The sequence below is a fragment of the Camarhynchus parvulus genome, chromosome 2 (genome assembly GCF_901933205.1).
Source record: "Camarhynchus parvulus chromosome 2, STF_HiC, whole genome shotgun sequence".
In the NCBI taxonomy this organism is placed as follows: Eukaryota; Metazoa; Chordata; class Aves; order Passeriformes; family Thraupidae; genus Camarhynchus; species Camarhynchus parvulus.
This window is the reverse complement of record NC_044572.1, coordinates 137,891,585-137,910,617: the sequence shown is the minus strand read 5'-3', so window position 1 is coordinate 137,910,617 and position 19,033 is coordinate 137,891,585. Positions and strand designations below refer to the sequence as shown.

General features: G+C 43.6%; 1 protein-coding gene across 2 annotated transcripts in view; it reads left to right on the top strand.

Annotated features, from left to right (window-relative positions):
- Positions 1-13,658, top strand: part of SAMD12 (sterile alpha motif domain containing 12) — a 175,770-nt gene extending 162,112 nt beyond the window's left edge. Inside the window, exon 5 of one of the 2 annotated variants that reach the window (XM_030971755.1) lies at positions 5,004-13,658. In XM_030971755.1, coding sequence (XP_030827615.1) covers positions 5,004-5,026 — 23 coding nt within the window. In that variant the 3' untranslated portion in view covers positions 5,027-13,658. Of the gene's footprint in view, positions 1-3,049; positions 3,068-5,003 lie in introns of those variants that run through there. The other variant, XM_030971756.1, reaches the window with a different exon arrangement.
- The last annotated feature ends 5,375 nt before the right edge of the window (positions 13,659-19,033 follow it).

Here is a 19,033-nt window from a genome sequence, read left to right as displayed (position 1 = left end):
TGCTCTAGGTGTTGTGCTCACAGACCCACTTTTACTGTCAAAGGTACTCCAAAATCAAAATCTTGGTTTCTTGCTTGGCAACCAAATTAAAGAATGAAAGTGAGAAGATACTTCCTTCCTTTCCTCCTTGGTATTTTCCCACCATTTGACAATTGCATTTGACAACATTAAATTACCTTCAAGACTGTATCAGCTACTAGATTTAGTAATGAGGGGAAAATCAGGCAATTCGAACTAAGGCGTGATTGGTTGGGAATCAAAACAAAATTGGCACTTTTATCAAAAAGCATCCACATGTCTGTATTCTCTTGGCTGCTGGATGTTGCATTCAGTCCCTAGATTAATGTGCCCCTGTTTAGCAGAGGCTGCAGGGCTGTGGCACTGTGTGAGCCCTGAGGCCTGACCTGCAGCCTGTGCTGGAAGAGAGGAGGGGTCAGGGTGGATGGAGCAGGCTGGGGCTGTGCTTTGCCACCCTCTGGCTGCTGGCTCCAGCTGGCTCCACACAGGCAATTGTTGGAGGTAACCTTGGATCTCTGGCACTGGTTATCAGTGACCTGTTATGTAAGGAGGATGTGCAGCAGCAGCTGCCTTTAGCTGCAGGTTAAAAGAACCAGAAGTGCTGTTCTCCACACAGAGCAGGAATGGGATGGCTTTGTGATAGAGTGAAACTAAGTGCAGGTACAGCTTCATTGGTAAAGTACAGGGGTAAGTGGTTCCTGTCCCTGCCAAGGCCACCCCATGGCAGCACTTCCCAGCCCCTGCCAGTTCTCCTTCCACCATGGTGCCTGACTGGGATCAGCAGCTCTCCAAGAAGGAACTTTCTTTTTACATGGACTGCCATGAGCCTTAGAGGGATGCCTCCTTCTCTCACACCTCAGTGCTAATAATAATTCAATGCACAATAAAGGGTAAATCTATGACTGGGCTGCCAAGCATTTTCTTTTATCAGGGTCCAAAACTCTTCAATGGTAATGGTATCTGTTGGGGGCCCCAGAGCTGGACACACACAACATCTGGAGTGCTGTGTCCAGCTGTGGAGTCCCCAGTATAAGAAGGACATGGACCTCTTGGAATGAGCTCAGAGGAGTCCAGAATCACTCAATTGATCATGGGGCTGAAACACCTTCCCATGAAGACAGGCTGAGCTGGGGCTGTTCAGCCTGGCAAAGAAGAGGCTCCAGGGAGACCTTATAGCACCTTCCCCTTACCTTAAAGGGGGCTACAGTGAGCCTAGAGAGAGAATTTCCACAATGGTGTGACAGGACAAGGAGCCTTCCACTGAAAAGAGCAGGTTTAGATAAGGTTTTAGGAACATGTTCTGTACTGTGAGGGAGGTGAGGCCCTGGCAGGGTTGCCCAGAAAAGCTGTGGATGCCCCATCTGTGGCAGGGTCCAAGGCCAGGCTGGATGGGGCTCTGAGTAACCTGGTGCAGTGCAAGGCTCCCTGCCCACGGCAGGGGGGTTGGAGCTGGGTGATCTTCAAGGTCCCTCCCATCCCCAATAACTGGACAGTTATATGAACTCTAGTTAGTTAATAACAAGATGCAACAAGTCTGCAGTAATATACAGCATATTAAAATGTCTCAAGTGACATGAGACACATGAAGTGAGATACCTATGTTCTTTCTAACACAGAAAAAATATTTCTAAATGAAGCCAAATGCAGTTTTTCACAGACTCCAAGGAATAGATGGTAGAAGGATGTTTGGAAATAGACATTTTTCATTCTAATCCTGTGTTTGAAATGTGCTGACTTTAGAAATTTAGTATAAAATTAGTTCCAGGAGAGTAAACCTAGCAAAGATAATAGATGCTTGTTTTCTTTATCAGAATCCCTCAATTATGGAAATGTGACAAATAGGTAATACCTCTAGGTTGAGTTGAATTAATATGTGTTCAAAATGAATCTAAAATATGTCCCTTTCTCAGACAAAATCACACAGCACAGATACTCAAAAACTGAAATACATCTCTGGCTTTGAAATGATAGTTGTTTTTCTGCATCAGCTTCTTGAAAATGTCATGTGAGATTAGCTCTGTTTACTGTTGTGTTGGTAAGCATATACACCCCCTGCAAAGGGCTGTCTTTGTTTCCAGAGCTTACTGTCTCAGGCTGGGTTTTCAAAGGCAACTGCTCATTTGTGATATGTTTTATAAAGATCTTTACTTTCAGTAAACACTGGGTATGAACTGTTACAAAACCAGGGTCCTTAGAGGAGCCTCCAGCTGGGCACAAAAAATGATGCAGGTAATGAGGAAGAATAAATGCTTCTAAAACCCTGTCCTCAAAAGACAAAGTGAGAAGAAACAGGCTACATGACCACCACTAAAGCCTGAGTTTGCTTGCTCTAAATGCAGAGCTTGACAGAGCTACTACTGTCTGCTTGCTCAGTGTTGGCAGTTGTGTCCAGACCCTCTGCATGGCTCAAAGTGGTTGTGCTCCCTCTGTGGTGGGGATGGAGCTCAGGTTGGCATCAGTTGCATTTCTCCTCATTCATGGGTTTCTGTCTGAAGGGCCAGCTGGCTCATTTCAGACTTAAGTACAAGGACAAGCTAATGACTGAGACAATGGAGATGATTGGGGAATTTCAGCATGAGTGCAGTCCTGAGGCCTGACCTGATATAATTAGCCAGTTTGCCCATTTTTTTTTAGTCCTCCAGCTCTGTGGCTAAGCAAGGTATTTTCCATTGCTTCAGAGAGCTTTTGAAATTTTCTCTTATTTGCAGCAGATGAGCTCAAAGAAAGAGAGACGGGCCTTTGTGAGACAGGCTTATCTCCACTGATGCTACACAGATGGGAGACACCCTCTAATTCACCTGAAATCAAATACTTTTGAGATTAAGTACCTGTTTGCTGCTCTCCAATTTTAAAACCTCCCCACAGATTTGCCCTTTGTCTTCAAAATTGCTTATGTCACCACTGCTTTCTTTTCTGTCTTGGGGGATGCAGTCAGTTATCTGTCTACACCAGCTGAAGGCTCAGAACCTTCCTGTATGTTCTTCCATGGTGTGAAACCAGTTGCTGGGTCTGAAATGTGCATCTTTCTCAGGCCACTACTGATGCGGGCATCTCATGTGGTAGATGACAGTAGATGGTGTTGGGAACATTGCCCTAGAGAACCTGGAGGATAAAAGCAAAGCAGCTATAAAACAGAAATCAAGAGTAGCGCTGTAATCAGGTAAATATGCCCACATAAGGAGGGAAATAATTAAGGAAACTGGTTTTTACTGTTCCTCTATTTCATAGGGCATATTTACACTCAGGGGTCAAGTGCTCATGGCAGGGAGTGGGTGGATTTTTTTTAGTCTTGTGCAATACCTACTGATTTATCATCCCATGCTTTCTCGGCTCAATCAGACCTTCATGTCCATTGCTCCAAGAGCTTGGGGTTGGTAGAGGCAAATATGGGCAAAGTGACAACTTGGCAGAGCCAGTCAGCCCACACCCCACAGAGAAGAGCCTACCAGGAATGATTTTGAAGGAGCGAGAAGCAGGAATCCACTGCCAGCCTGAGTTTCAGCTGATGTGAACGCTGCCTTGGCAGCATCAGTATCCTGTTAGCTTCACAGTTGGGAATCTGGCCCCAAAACCCCAAGAGTGCAGCTCTTCCCACACCTACAGATACATGCATTCATGAGCTAAGCAGGATGTCAGCTGGAAAGGGTGCAAAGCCCATCCTGATGAGTCCTATCCCAGCACTGCCATGGTCAGAGATCTGGTCCATAAAACAGGTGATGGGTGAGGGCTGGGTGATGGACAAAGCTACCTCCCAAAACATTTTAGTGGTGGCCTTGGCAGTGATGGGTTAACACTTCGACTCAATGATCATAAAGGCCTTTTCCAACCTAAATGATTCTAGGATTCCATGAAATAATATGGTGAGCTTGTCTCTGCATGGCTCCTCAGCCCCAGAAGCTTGAGCCTGTGATGGGCTTACAAGCATTCATGTGCTGGACATTGAATTAACAACTGACTGTGCTTCAGTGTGAGCAGTTCTGCACAGGCACTCATCTCCTGTTCAGAAAGGCAGAACAAGGAGCACAAATCCCCTTCAGAAAATGTACAAGCTTAAAAATATTTAGGTTGGAAGAGGCTTCAGGAGATGGTTCCAGTAAAGTGTGCTCGAAGCAGGGCCACATCAGCTTGTGTGGGGACTCATCTGGTTGAGCTACAGATTTCTGTGTAGGTGGAGGTCCCACAGCCTGGTCAGGAACTTGGTCCAAAAGGTAACCACCCTCACTTGGAAGAGTTTTTTCCTTGCATCTAACTGGAATATCTCTTTTTGCTTCTTGTGTCCATTGCCTCTTGTCCTTTTGCTGTGCTTCTCAAAGACAAGTTTGGATGGAGGGGAGAAGTTAAAAGTGACCTCCACTGTGGTGTGATGGCTGTACACCTCTGCAAGGGCTTTCAGGCACAGCATAGCAGCCCCCAGCTCTGAGTGTGCTGTACTGCTTAGCAGGGGAAAGAGAAACTCTGCAACCTCCTCATTATCTTATGAGGTCTGAAGGGGGGAAGGATGTGGGTGAGCTGTTTTCACACCTATGCACCAATGGTCAGTTCTCACCATCTTAGACAGCAGAAAGTGTGTGGGAACATCAAACACTACTTGGGCATTTGGCAGAGCCTTTCCAGCCTTTGACTATCAAGCCCTCAGTAGTTAATGCAAATCCAACCAAACAGAAGAGCCCTGCTCTCTGGGACTCAGACTACAGGAAGAATAAGATGTGCTTTTACATGAAGCAATAAACTTCAAGTAGGATTTGTTAGATCATGCAAATTATTGCTGGTCTGCACTTTATACTTATCTAAGGAATGGATTAAGAGTTTTTTGGTTGGTGAATGAAGTTGATTAAAAAAAGTTCTAGGGTCACAATATATATTCTACGAGTACATTTACTAAGCTCAAACCTGACTTTTTTCATTTTAGTTGAAATGCATTATAATTTCTTTACTCTGTTCTATACTCACAGTCTGGTTTTGGATTTCTGTTTTGTTTCTCACAGCCCCAGCAGAGAACTCTCCATAAACATTTCCAGCCTCTAAAGCTGCTGTCCTGCCACTTGAGATGAAAGTGAACTTTCCTTCATGAAAAAACCACAATAAATGGCGCTGCCAGAAGATGACCATGGAGGATTGAAGACAAACTTGAAGAAAAATCAGCCCACTCAGCTGGGGAGACCTGGTTTGCTGTGGAGTAAATATGTGGTGCAAAATATCCAAAAGATCTAATTTGTTGAAAATGGTCATTGACAGACCTTTAGCTGGAAAATTTCTTCCAGTCTTCATCACTGTGCATAACTTTTGAGTTCCCTTTAGGGGACTGTCTATGCCCTTCACTAGAAGTCCTGTTTTAGCATGGCAACTACTGGATTCTTTTATTATGTATGCAGATGGCATGATGTTTTAGGAAAAACTTACAACAATTCTCCAATCTCAGTGGATATGTTCACAATATTACACCCTGATAGGAATGTAAACGTCTTGTATGTGTTAGTTTTGCAGTCTAATGGTATTCTGTTAAACAATATCAGCACTTCATATGTGCTTCTCTCACAGAACTAGCACAGTCCATATATATATAATGGTCCTTTTTTAAATTACTGAGGATATGTTTCAGTGTTTGTGCTGAGACTGCATCCAAACTAAGCCCAGTACTAGCATCCCTTCACTGATTCACAGTAGGTTGTGTAGATAGATTTGCACGTGGCAGATGTGACTTCTTTTATCAAGACTTAGAGAAGAGCTGTCACAGAGGTAGCCAAAACCAGGGTAGTTTGAATGAGCTGTAGGATACTGTGTCTGCTCTCCCTCTCACCCACCAAATATCAAAGGGTCCTGTTTCTGGTGTGCCAGTGTGTTTTCTAACTCAGCGAGGGAGAGGCAAGGGAGAGAGCCTTTCTCAGACATGTATGTGACCCTGGGTTTGGTCTGCAATAAAACCAGAATAAACTGGAAGAATTCAGGTTCTTTATGCTGGCCACCACTTATGTTTTGGGCAGGGCTGGGAAATTGTGGTCCAAACCAAACTCTCTAAAAAGGTAAAGTGTAAGACTATACTTCTAAGGAGCAAGACACTCCCTTTGGAGAGGGCAGATTTCTTCATTAACTTTTTCCACTTTCTACTCAAAACAGTATTTTGGTAGGAACTGGGAATAAGCAAATGGTTCCAATAAGCCTTTCAATATACTGTAGCAGGCTCATGACTGTTGCATTCAATCTGAACGTTGTTTTTTGTTCAGTCTCTGAATGGCTGACCTCATCACTGGTTGTATCACAGCTGGCTGTGGTGCTGTTTCTTCCATGGGGACTCAGTGGAATTAGTGTCTGTCCCTTACATCAGGACCTTCTCAGCACACTCTTTATAATGAACAGATGTCATCAACATTCTGAGGGGGCTTACCTCTTTGTTGCTTCTTTCTTTAAAATCAAAGGTAGCTTTTTTGTGTACTTAAAGACTGTCACTCTCTCCAGCCTGATAGAGTTGCTGTTAGCATTAATTCCAAACTCTGCATGAGACAATGCTGTGTGAAGATGCAGTGATGGAGAGAATGTGCAGTTAGAGTAAGTCACAGGCACCTTTCTGGAGGAAGCTCCTGTATTATAATTCTTAAAAATTGTTGTGCAGTTCATTGCTAGAGAATGGAAGGTCAACCACTGAGGGTGTCTGTAGAACAAACAGATAATTATCTTCAGGGTTTAATTTTTTTAGATGGTTATGGGCTTAGGTTTCAGCTCTCCACCCATCTCAGATTCAGCATAGTGGATACTTCTATAGCACTCAGTGCAAAAGCAAAATATTTTTACTGGTGACAAAGATTTTCAGAAGTTGCTAGTGATTTTTAATGGTTTGGGTCTTTCCATGGATTCTCAAATGGAGTTCCCAAGAATTACAGAGTAGTAAGCTTCTACATTCTCTTTCTGAAAATCCTGGTCCCTAATTTCAAATTAATTGGTGTAAAAATTCTCCTTAAAACATAAGGATCTTTGCCAATTGCAACATTTGCACTTTTTAGAGCTTTTCATAGGGTCGCAGGTTGGAATCTGATACCAATAGAGCTGGCCATGTGCATGGCACAGGTCCACTGTAAGCTTCAGCAAATTTTACAGCTCTTTCTGCTACAGGTTTTCAAAACACACTCTGACAACTGACATCGATTTCATGTTGCTAAAGCAATTAAAAACAAAATACTTTGATTGATATATTAAATTAAAAGAGAATGCTATACTTCTACAGTAGGAGTTCTCTTATTTTACTACCCGGTGAAAAAAATCCAGAATAATTTGAATGATAAAAGAAGAGTTTATCAGAGAATGTTATCTTTAAAGGGTGTGTGAGAAGAAGTTGGGTTAGGCAGAGAGCCACTAGAAGCTTTTTTTGTATCAATGTTAGTTTTGAACATCTTCCAGTATATGGGCATGAATTTAGATGTGTGCACTTACCCTGTTAAAACAGTTTGTTTTAAAAGCTTCCCAGGATTTTAGCTATGGTGACCTAGAAAAGCAGTGTTATAGGCCCTGAGAAATGTGAAAATCAAGTCCAGACCCCTGAATAGCCAGACTCTGAGAGATGTCTGCTGTAGGTGCCTATTGGACAAACCTCCCCTGAAGCTGGTTTGGTCTCCATCCTGCAGCCAGCCTATGCATGTGGATAACTGCAAGCATAGCTCCCCCGAGCCCCGTGACACTTCTCACGTGTGTGACTGTCTGCCAGAGCCATAAGGAAATAACTGTACTTTTTGGCTTGTATTTAACTATTCATTGTGTTTGGATTTTTTTAATCGCTGTTATTCTCCCAAAGTAGGCCATGCTTCCTCAGGGATATTTATGAAATGTTCTACATCTCCTGAACAACTATCTGGATCCCAGCGTATTCTTCTGAAAACTTTTTAATATAAATAAACATGTGGGAGAGGTTTTTGTTCTTATGAATGGGGGCAGGTACTGTGTTCTCGGAAAGGCTGTTGAGTGCAGACAATCAAGTCTATTGCATTTTTTATGCTGAACACCTTATTAATACCAGACATATCCGCTTTTGCCTGGGTCGCAGGAACAGTTCAGGAGAAAGAATGCTTTATCTCTAGTCAATAAATCATTTATGTCGAGAGTGCCAAAGACCAAGTCAACATGAAAGGGAGCAAATAAGTTATTCCGGCAAAGGAAGTGAATTTAAATATGCTCAGAGCCATTAGTTCACTGCAAAAGAGTGGAAGACTAATGCTGTTTTCATAAAGCGGCCATTATCAGCCAGTGGAGATAGATAAATTCATCAAGGTCGTGCTGCTGTTACAGTGATCACCAGTTGTTATCTGTGAGACAAGGCAGGGTTGTGACCAGGACCCTGTTCCTGTGCAGACCTGCAGCCTTCCTCCCAGTCCGGAGCCTGCCCCTGCTGCCACGTTCCCCTGGTTTCCCTGTGCCCAGGTTCAGCATCAGATCCCTCCAGGAATCCCTGTCAGAGCTCAGCCATCCCGAGTGCTTCGCTCCATGAGACGGCCTCCACCAGAAACCTGAAGGAATTGCTGACCCCAGAGGGCACACTGCAGCTGAGATCATCCTTTGCCCTCTTTGGTTGCTCGGGTTTTTTCATCTGGGAGGCTTTCTGTGCCTGAACACCTGCCATTTATTCTGTTAAGGGAAAGGCAGCCTTCCAGGAGGGGAGTTTGGAAAAGCTCCATGAGCTCTTTGGCTTTGCTTGTCCAGATGCATTGCAGTGCTGTACCAGTGAGTCCACCCCTCCCTGTCTCTTCCTTAGGGTAAGTGTTGTCACTCAACTGCAGCTCCAATGTCATTGAGGAAATTAAACCATTAAAAATTACAAACTTCTGAGTTTGCCCTGAATTTTCAGAAGACCCCATGCTGGACCCTGGCAGACCTCCATTGGCACTACTCCATCACAGGCTCCAGAGATGTGTTGATTAGTGCCAGCCAAGGAGCCAGCATCGAGGTGGCATTTTTTTGTGATCACTAAAATGAACCTCCCTCCACCTGCCACAAAGCCAAAAGATCTGCATTATTCAAAATAAAGCAAAGTGAAACCCTGCATTTTTCACATTGGTCCCCTTAAGAATTACCATCTCTGCCATCAGAGTCTCCTTGAACAGTTCTGCTGCAGGACTGCAATTAACCCCGGTATATATAGGCTGTCAATAAGATTTTAATTTAAAAAGAGAAGGTCCTTTGGTATAATTAAAATTGATGGGTGAGGGGAAAATATGACCAGCATTACCTGCAACCTCTTATAGTAAAATTCAGGAAAGTAATCTGGAGGGAAAAAAACCCCACCAACATAATGTATGGGTGATTAGGCAGGCTCATGAGGATAAATCAGCAAGTAAGGAAAGTAGATGCTTAATGAAGGAAGCCAAAAATGTATGGGAAGTCAGTGGCAAATAGGTTAGGGCTGGTTACACCAAAGACTTTACATATATCCTAATAAATACTGTCATAGCAAAGCTAAGTGTGATGTTAGACAGGCCCAATGCAAAAGAATAAGTGGTTTGATACAGAAAACTATAGACTCATTAGCTTCCTATCAGTCTTAGGCAAAGTAGTGGAAAAGTTGATATGGTGTAATCATTAGAGAAATTAAAAACTGATAAAATCGTTCATATTATTTTTATAGAACTGTATTATGCCAAATAAACTTGCTATTATTTTTGTGGTATCAAAGGTTTGTTGAGAAAAGAAGCTCTGCTGGTATACTATACTTAGCCTCCTATAGAGCATTTGATTCTGATAAAGAACAAAATACCACAATGCAAAATCAATATCACCCATATTTAATGGATTAAAAATGGATTACAGGCTGATCACAAAAAATAGCTGTAAATATGAATTATTCTCACTGAGACTCTTTCTGATGAGCTCCTCCCAAGGTTTGCTCTATTTTCAATATACCCCCCAGGGAAAGAGAAAATTACTGTTGGCAACAGCCAGAGATGACGAAAACAGGGGCACAATAAATAATCATCTGAGCAGGTCAGTACTGGAGAATAACCTGGAGAACAGAAAAGTTAAAAATCCAGGAGAGATGGCAGCAAGTCCAACTTAGTAGCATGGGGAGTATGCAATAACACAGTGGCTGTGAAGGTGTCATAAATTATCTGTTCAGCATCAGCCCCAGAGATGCCTTTGCCAGCTGGGATGTAGGACCTGGCAATAGCGATGCCATTCCAGTCTTTCAAATAAAGTATCAACAACCTGGGAAGATTCTTTTCAATAGTTCCCAGTGTCATTCAAGGGCAGGAAAACAGGTCTCATTATAGTGTCAAGCTAATGAAGCTCAAGCTATTAATTTATCTCAGAAGCAATTTGAAGCAGTGACTTGATCTCTGTCTGCAATCACAATCTTCTACCTGGGCAGGGAAGCACTGTCTGAAGGCAGGTAGCTCTTCTGTTTGGAGGAAAAGGAAATTATGTGCTCTGCTGGTTGGAAACTGATTTCAGGCTAGAAATTAAGTGCAAATACTCAACAGGGAGGATGATTACTAGTGGAGACAACTTACTCAGTTACCTGGTATGTTCTCCATCACATAAAGTCTTTAAATGTATGCAGAGTATTTTTCTAAGTCAATAAGCTCTACCTCAAACTGAAATCCAGGCTCGGTGCAGCAATTACTGGATGAAGTTATTAGGCATGTGTTATGCAAGGATTAGACTAGATCATCAGATGTAAACTTCTGAATTAAAAATATCCTGAAGTTTCCAATATTACAGGAAGGCAGGGCGATCTATATCCTCTTTTTTTTTCTCTCCCCCACAAAATTGTATTAATTTAAACAGCTTCTGTGGAAAGCTGTGCATTTGGTATGAGCATCACTAGGTCTGCTCAAGTTGTAAGGTTCTGTTGCACATATTTAAAGGAAGATAACTGGACAAAAAAGGACAACAAAACCCTTGGACATACCAAGAGTCTGTAGCTTTTCATTGATGGCAGCCTGGGACAAAATGTGCATGGAAATGATGGGGCCATGTGGATGTGTAGTCAAAGTAAGTCGTAACAGCTGTGGGTTTGCCTCTTAAGGAGGCAGCATCTTGCTGGCAAGAAACAGATTTTCGTGTCTGCAACAAGTGGCAGAGAAGCTGCAGTGCTGTTGGAGAGGGTGATTGTATCACTGTGCAGCTGGGCACAGTACACAGGTTCCTTGCTTCAAAGACAGCAAACTTCTGCTGTCATGAGGAGCCCCACTGGAGCTGGTTAATAAAGCCCTGGAAGTGAAATTACATCAGTGGGATTACCCAGAGACATGACAGCTGCTCCCAGCAGTGGGTTTTTGCCAGACTGGGTCCTGTTACCATTGACTGGATTGAATGTTGTACTTCAGAAATAAGCAAAGGAGTACTTGGTGTCTGATTCAGATCTCACAAAACCACTGTTGATGTGCACAAGGCAAGTGTGAACCACTGGAGTCATCTTCCACGTGCTTCATCAACTGTGGGGAAAGCACAAACTGGGGTGTACAGTCTAAAGAGTAAACAGCTCACACAAACAAGGGAAACTATAAAAGCAATACTTACTGCAGATTGGTATTGGACACCTCACAGCTCTGGAGGAGAGTGTTCTGTGACAGGCATGGCTGGGGCCAGCTGGAATGGGGCGAAGCTGGACTGGCACATGACTCTAACATCTGCTTCTGCCATAAGAGTAGGACTGACAGCATTATCACAGCTCAAGCTCAGACCAGGCTCAGTCTAAGAAGGAAATGAAAAGCTCCTTTCTGGTACTAATTCCAAATATATCTAAATAGTTTCTCAGAAAATAAAAATGCTCTGTAGTTGCTACACCTCTAATCACATTCCTTCTATTAAGCATTTGCCTTGAATTTATCTATTTAATATCATGAGTCACCAAATTAAATAGCAAAACACAGGGGTTTTTATAGCAGAGAGATTGGTATTGCAGCAAAACTGCATGTAAGCAATAAGAAGCTGTGCAGGGAAGGAAAAAAAACTCAGATTGTCCCATCAGATGCTATGGGGACTTATAAGTTGTTTGGGTTTTTTTCAATATTGAGAGGTCAGCTTTACATCTAGGCAGAAGTTTTCCTTACCAAGCCAGGTTTTGGTCTCAAGAGCAGATACATAAAGAAATGTTTGGAGTAATTTTAGAGCTTTGTCTACTTCCCTTGTATGTAAGAGGCTCCTTCTCGGCACTTCTGAGAAAGGTGGAAAAGAGATTAAGTGACAGTAGAAGAAGAACAGAGGGACAGGAGTTTCCAGCCTATGCAAAGCATCTCAGCATGAGACTCACATCTTGTCCTTCTCCCCTGAATCCAGCCCCACTGACCAAGGGGAGGAATGGAGCCATGCTGGGCTACCCCACAGGCAGAGAGCAGTGCTCTGTCTGTGCTGAGTAGCTCCTGCAGCCACAGCAGGAGACATTTCCTGGCAGGACTGGACAATCCCCTGGTGATGGGAAGGACCAGCATTTCCCCAGAGGGGATGTGTCCTCCCAGGAGAAGACTCCTTTGCTTTGCACTAAGCTGCAGGGATGTTTGGCAAGGCTAAGATGTGTATTTTTAAATTTCTCACAGATATTGCAGAATCTGAAGGTGGCAGGGCAGTACCTTGGGACATGCTGGGCTTTGCATTCAGTTTCTTGTAGGGACTGCAGCTACCTGGACCTGCCTCGAAATTATTGTTTCTTTTTCACTGTCTGGGTAAGATGGGAGGAATGCCTGCCTGGCTCTGCACACCATAAACCAGCAAAGGGGGCTCTAAATTTGGGGTCCTCTGCTTTGGGGAGTTGAATTTAAGGTTGTTTGAACATGACCCTGAGGATGTCAGGCAGATGGAATTGCAGTTGCACCTGAGTTGTCTCCAAAGGCTGCTTCCCAAAAAGGAGCCCATGGACAGAATCAGATACCAGGCTGTGCTGGTGCATCCACATCGGCCTCTGATGATGGACATGAGCTGCAGGGAGTGAGAGGGAGGCTGGGATCAAGGTCCTGGGGAATCTGGTCACTTGATGCAGGACATGGGATGCAGAAAGGCTGACTGCAAACCCTTGGCCATGGTCAAAGCAGTCACTTGAAGCCAGCAAGCTGTGTCTGATCCTGCTGCCTTTGGACTCAGTTCTGGTTTAGATTCACTAAGGAAATGCTCTAAGCCAGTGATCTCCTTTTAATGTTAACTTGGTTGATAACCTAGGAAGATGCCAGCACTCTAATGCTTATAAAGTGACACACTGTTATTCCCAGTACATCTATGGCTGAACTTTTTAATGATGGAGCCAAATGAGGTGGCATGAGACAAAAGTGTGCCTTTTTGTTTGATGTACACTGCATTTCCCCAGGCATCCAAGGTGTTCAGCTGCACAGTAGTGCTTTTTTCCCAAAACAAAACTTATCATGCAAGCTAATTTTTAGTATACAAAGTGGCCATCACTTAATTCCAACTTACAGCTTTTATATTCAGTCTTTACTTCCTTCTGTTTTCAAAAATCAACAAAAATAAAGCCCGGGCGGGAGGGAGGAGTTCTTTTAAACAATAAAATTAAAACCAATATCAAGTTTTTGGTATCTTTGGGCATGATCTCTGGAAGCTTTGGGTATCTGCTTTATCATTTTGTATATTTGACAATTTTGTACTCTGCATTGTTTGACTTCATTTGTGCATGGCAATGTATTAAAACATGGAATTTTTATTATACAGTAAAAGTATTTTGTTTGATTTAAATAAGATCCAGCTTGATCCAGGTCATGAACAGGAGGGGAAAAAAACCCCAGAGTTTTCTCTAGCAACAATTTTCACCTGGCAGTCTGAGCATTCTCATTCAGGTTGTTTCCAACACCCAAAGGTGGGCAGAGCTGTTTGCCCACCCTCAAGTCTCCTTCCCCAGTGGCAGTCCCTGGGTCTGGGCAGTGAATTGCTGCACGGGTGCAGGGGTTGTCTAAATGCAGCACAGCACAGGGGTTACCTGAGCAAAGGGCTCTGCTCTGCTGGGCAGGGCTTGGCTGTAAATCCAGACCAGCTCTTCTGGTTTTGCTTTAGTGCAGTGCAATAGTGAGCAGACACTGCACACAGTGAGGAAGAATTCTCCTTTTACTGCCCTTATTTCTCAAGACTTGGGGGATGCCCTTGTCAGCAATGAAGCATCCTCCAAGGGGACCAAACTGCAAAAAGAAGCAGGTACCAGACTGTTTATGCTGTGAGGCATTTCACTTCCATCCCACCCGCCCCATTTATTCTCAGTATTTATGGCATGCAAGCAATTTAAAAGTCAATGGATTAGGTAGCTTTCACAAAAATGCTGAAATGATGAAATTCCAGCATGATATTATGCTCTTCCATATATGTGGGTTTTTCTTTTCAGCCATAATTCTGAATATTCTCACATTTGTAAGGCAGAGACTGATGACATATTTTGGTCAAACACAAAACACTGGCTTAATACAAAATAGTAGAACAAAATTATATCGTGTAAGCTATAACTGACATAGACAAGATAATTTGTCATCTAAAAAAATCATAAATCATGTTTTTTATTTTAGCATCTCATGATGGGACTGCAATTTACTAAATTTTGTTTATATCTTTAAAAAGCTTTTTACTCCATAAACCTTGTCAGTGAGAAGACTGTGTTAGCAGGGAAAGCTCTGCTTTTGAACAGATCTGTGCACATTACTTCTTGGGCTGAGGGAAATTAGAACAAGAAAGAGAAAGTTGTTATGTCACATACCCTTTTCACCATCGGCGTCTCCCTAGGGGTTACAGTGGTGCCATATTACTACAAGTCTGTGTGCTGCACACTAGGATTTTTTCCATTATAAACAATATGCCACCTAAACCAGATCTGCTTTATAATGAAACAGCAGCTGTCGTGATCATGAAATATTTCTCCCTGGTGACACAAAATATTAGTTGAAGCTGTGGGCAAGGCGTTTCCATTTGTGCCCGTATGGGTTTGGCATTACAGATCTTGGGGATGGGGTTGCAGTTTCTTTATGCACAGTTTGTCAGAAGCCGTCAATGGAGCAACCAATTGTACAGTTCATTCTTCCCGGTCATTTCCTTCCAGTGACAATCAGTCCTTGATGAAACTTTCATGACCTTGTGTTATACCCATGTACATCCTGTGGATCCATCAAAGCTTACCTTACCCTGAGCACCTATTAGGAGTTACAGGCCCAAGTTGTGCTGCTTGCAATGATGCCTTAAGTTTTAGCTTAGGACCCATTTAGCTCAATGCCCTGTCCCTGTCCAAAACTTGTATTCTTGAACTTATATTGTGTTGGCTGAGCAGATCTGTTCTCATTTGAGCAAAGCCTTCTGATGTGAGCACATGTCCTGAGTCCATAGTGAAGCCCAGAGAATGAAGTCCAACCCTAGAAACACACAGGATATTCCCAGTCCCACTGCTGACCTATTGCTTGTGAAAGGACAGAAGGACACTTTCCCTCACATCATCTCTTCATGTCCCATCTCCTTACTGTAGAACTGGAACTGCACTTACATGTCACTGCTAAACCTAAGTGAACAGAGGAGCTGCAAGTCTTCCAAGAAGACTGTGTTACCAGTTGGATTGTTTTGAACAGGCTGGGCACTGTGGTACAAAAGAAACACCTTATCTGGGAGACAAGAAGATGCCATCCACAGCTCCTGCTTCTCCCGTGCTGCCTCTCCCTGCCCCCAGGTGCTGATCTGTGTGTGCAGTGACACTTTCATGGGCGAGGTGTCACATTGTCCTGCTCTTGGCTGTCTGAGGTCTGCTCCTCTTCTATGCAGCCCTTTGTCTCATTCATGTTACTGCCTTGTCACTGCCTTCTTGCTGTTCTGCACCTGATGTGATTTCTTGCCTTCTACTGTTATTAGCATCACATGGGAAATACACTGAATTATTGCATGTGAGAAACACACTGTCAAAAAGAAGAGTATTCCTTTTAAAGAATGGCAGCAAGGCCTTGGCCTTGGGAGGAGATAAAGCAGAGAACAAATTGCTACAGGGTTTTTTTAGGGAGACACGGGGATTAACCTCATCTCCATGTCAGTGGTGGAACAACAGACTAAAATAGCACACTGGGCACTTTCTAGGAACAAAAACAACAACAGCAACAACAACAAAAAATCCTTTTTAGGAACAGGAATGCTGAAGCAGCTGCTTAAAAGGGATGGAGAATAGCTTTGAAAAGCATCCCTCAGCAATCAGGGAAGCTCTGAAAAGCAACCCTGTGGTACGACAGGACCAAGTTGTCTACCAAGATCTCTTTCTCAGTTCAATTTTCCTGCAGGTAAGACTTGAATGGGAAGCAAAGAGTTACCTCTGTTAATTATCATTACTTTACATTTCAAATGGAACTGCTACTGCATTTTCTACCTCTTCCAGGTAAAAACCTGCTACCATGTAGCTATGACTAATTCCAGCCTCATTTAAGTCAATACCTCCGGCTGTCAGCTGAGAAACTGGGACACATCCCCTGCAGTGGCCAGTTCAGCCAGAGCCTGGGGTGACAGCAGGGACCAGGCCCACCTTTCCATCCAAGCCACCAGTTCGTGTGCTATGGGGTGACAAATGCAGCTCTCAGTGAGACCTGTGACACAAAACGGGGGCACCCTGCAGGACCAGGGTCAGCCCAGCAACTTACATCCGGGCTTTCATCTGGTCTTTATTAGGCACCGTCAGAAAATTAGGGATAGGTAGAGAAAAGCCTTGGAATTAGGGGTTAAAACAAACAAAAAAATTATATTGAGCCCAGTTGTGAGCTGAAGAGAGGCAGCATTTTATAGCCTCGAGAGCTTCAGCCATCCATTACAGAGGGCAGGCTGAGGGAGTGTGCATGGCCACCTCCAGCGTCCACCAACAGCTCTAGGCAGATTAGCAAAACTGCTTTTCCTTCACTGGGGAGTTTTACTGCAGAGAAATGAAGCACTTCAGGGCACATCATAAGTCTCAGCTTGAACACTCTGCCCTGGCACTTTCCAGGCGAGACGGGAGAGCCTGGTCGGTGCTGAGTGCCGGATGCTCAGCCTGAGGGGTGCTTTGGCTCTGCTCCGTGCTGTGAAATGGGACAGAGCAGACTATGTGGGAGGCAAATTGTTTTATGGAAAATATTGGAAACCATTGTACTAAGCTGATTAACTCATTTTAACAATTTTACTTAGCTGCAACAGTTGCCCCACATGAAAAGAGCAGCTGCAAGGATTTGCACAACAGAAACACTCCCACGTGCAGGAAAGCCAGATAAGCCCCTGCCTGTTGTCATTACAGCAGGAAATTTTAGTACTCTAGGGACATATCAGGGTTATTTCTGCCTCTGTTTAAGTTTTAATCCAGAGCATGGAGGGCACTCTTATGCTGACTGATTTTGTCCACATCCCTTAGGTCCCAGACTCAGCCTGATTTTGGCAATTCTTGGCAGGTAAAACTTTTGTCAGGAACATGAGAAATTATGGGTTTCAGGGCTCCCACTGTCTAATTCCTCCTGGGGACAACAGCTGCTTGTTTTAGCCTTAGGCAGCATCTCCTCTGCCCTCCTCCACGAGTGAGCCGTACAGTATTGCGCAGGGGAAATCAGGCTTTCTTCATGCTTCCCCTCTTTCTCCATGTTATTTGTCCCATAACAAGCTGCCTCTTAATCTCAAAATATGAACCTTTTGGACAATGTTCTGCCAGTCCCATGAGGGACTTGGCAACCGACAGGAAAACCAAGATTGTCTGGAATATTATCCAAACACGTCGGACCAAGGACCACCCTCAGCCTTCAGCATTTCTCTTGGGTCACCAGTCACACACCCCTCCCTGTTAAATTAAAACCACTCTAAAAACAGTGTGGTTTTAAGCACTAGCAGCAGGGCATTTATATGGAATTTTCAGACTGATACTTCTCCACAGGCCAGTTTGGGACCTCCTGAGAGTAGGATATTGTCTCAAAATATTCCCTGAAAACCATCAAGAAGCATTGGTATCTAAGCACATCAGGAGCAGTCCTGCCATCTCTGCAAGCATTAGCTGCAAATCCATTTTACCCCCTCTCTAGATGTTTCAGAGCTCATGGCTGGTGCTTGTGCTCCAATTTCCTATGCTTCCAATTATAGATTTGAAGCAGCAGCAGACCTCCACCAGAAGCAGGAGCTGGGGTGGCTGCATGCTCTCTCAGTGCCAGCCAAGGCAGAGAGCTGCTGTAGGGAACCAGAAGCTGTGGGCATGCATCTCCATGGAAATAGATCCTTGGGAAGATCAGAGCCATGCTGGGGGTTGCATTCTGCCATTCAGTTTGTTCTGAATGGTAGCACTGTAAAAATCAATATGGCACTTTTAAAATGGATTATGAGGCAGTTAAATGACAAGTCTCCAAAGGGGAGTTGCAAATGAAGGGGGATCCCATGGGAGTTTTTATATAGGGAATAGTCAGGAAGCTGTTCCTGGCTGTTTACCTAAGAGGTCACAACAGATAAGCAATTGAATACAAGTTCCATGTGTGATGCTCTTGTTAAAGGGGCCAACATGACCCTAGGATGTATAAATGGGAATATTGAGTAGTAGGGGAAACTTATTAGCTCTATACATGACATTAATGAGACAAAATGAGTCTAGTTCAGCTGTCAACACTTAAAAATCATGTTGTAACACTGAGGAAGGTTGGGTGAAGAGCTGCAAGGCTGATTGAAAGTATATCTTACAATGACCCAAAGGAGCACAATCCATTTATATTATCCAAGAGGAATGTAAGGGATGAATTGATCTATAAGTATCTACACACGGAGAAGGAATACAGTACCAGAGACTACTTAACCTAGCAGAAAAAGGCATATAAACCAGGAAGAGTGGAGCTAAAAAAATGCAGTTGAAAGTGAGGCACATTTTTCTCCTTAATGGTCTTGTAATTAACCACTGGAGGAGCTGACATGGGATATGGTAGGTTCTCCATCACCCCAACAGATATGTGAATTAAGCATGGATGTCTTTGTACATAATGTAGCTCATGTATTGGTGTGGGAATTGCTGGGCAAAACTCCATGGTCTGCATTATGCAGGAGGGCAGAGGAAACCACCATGGTGGTGCCTTCTGGCTGTGGAATCTATGAAACTATCAAA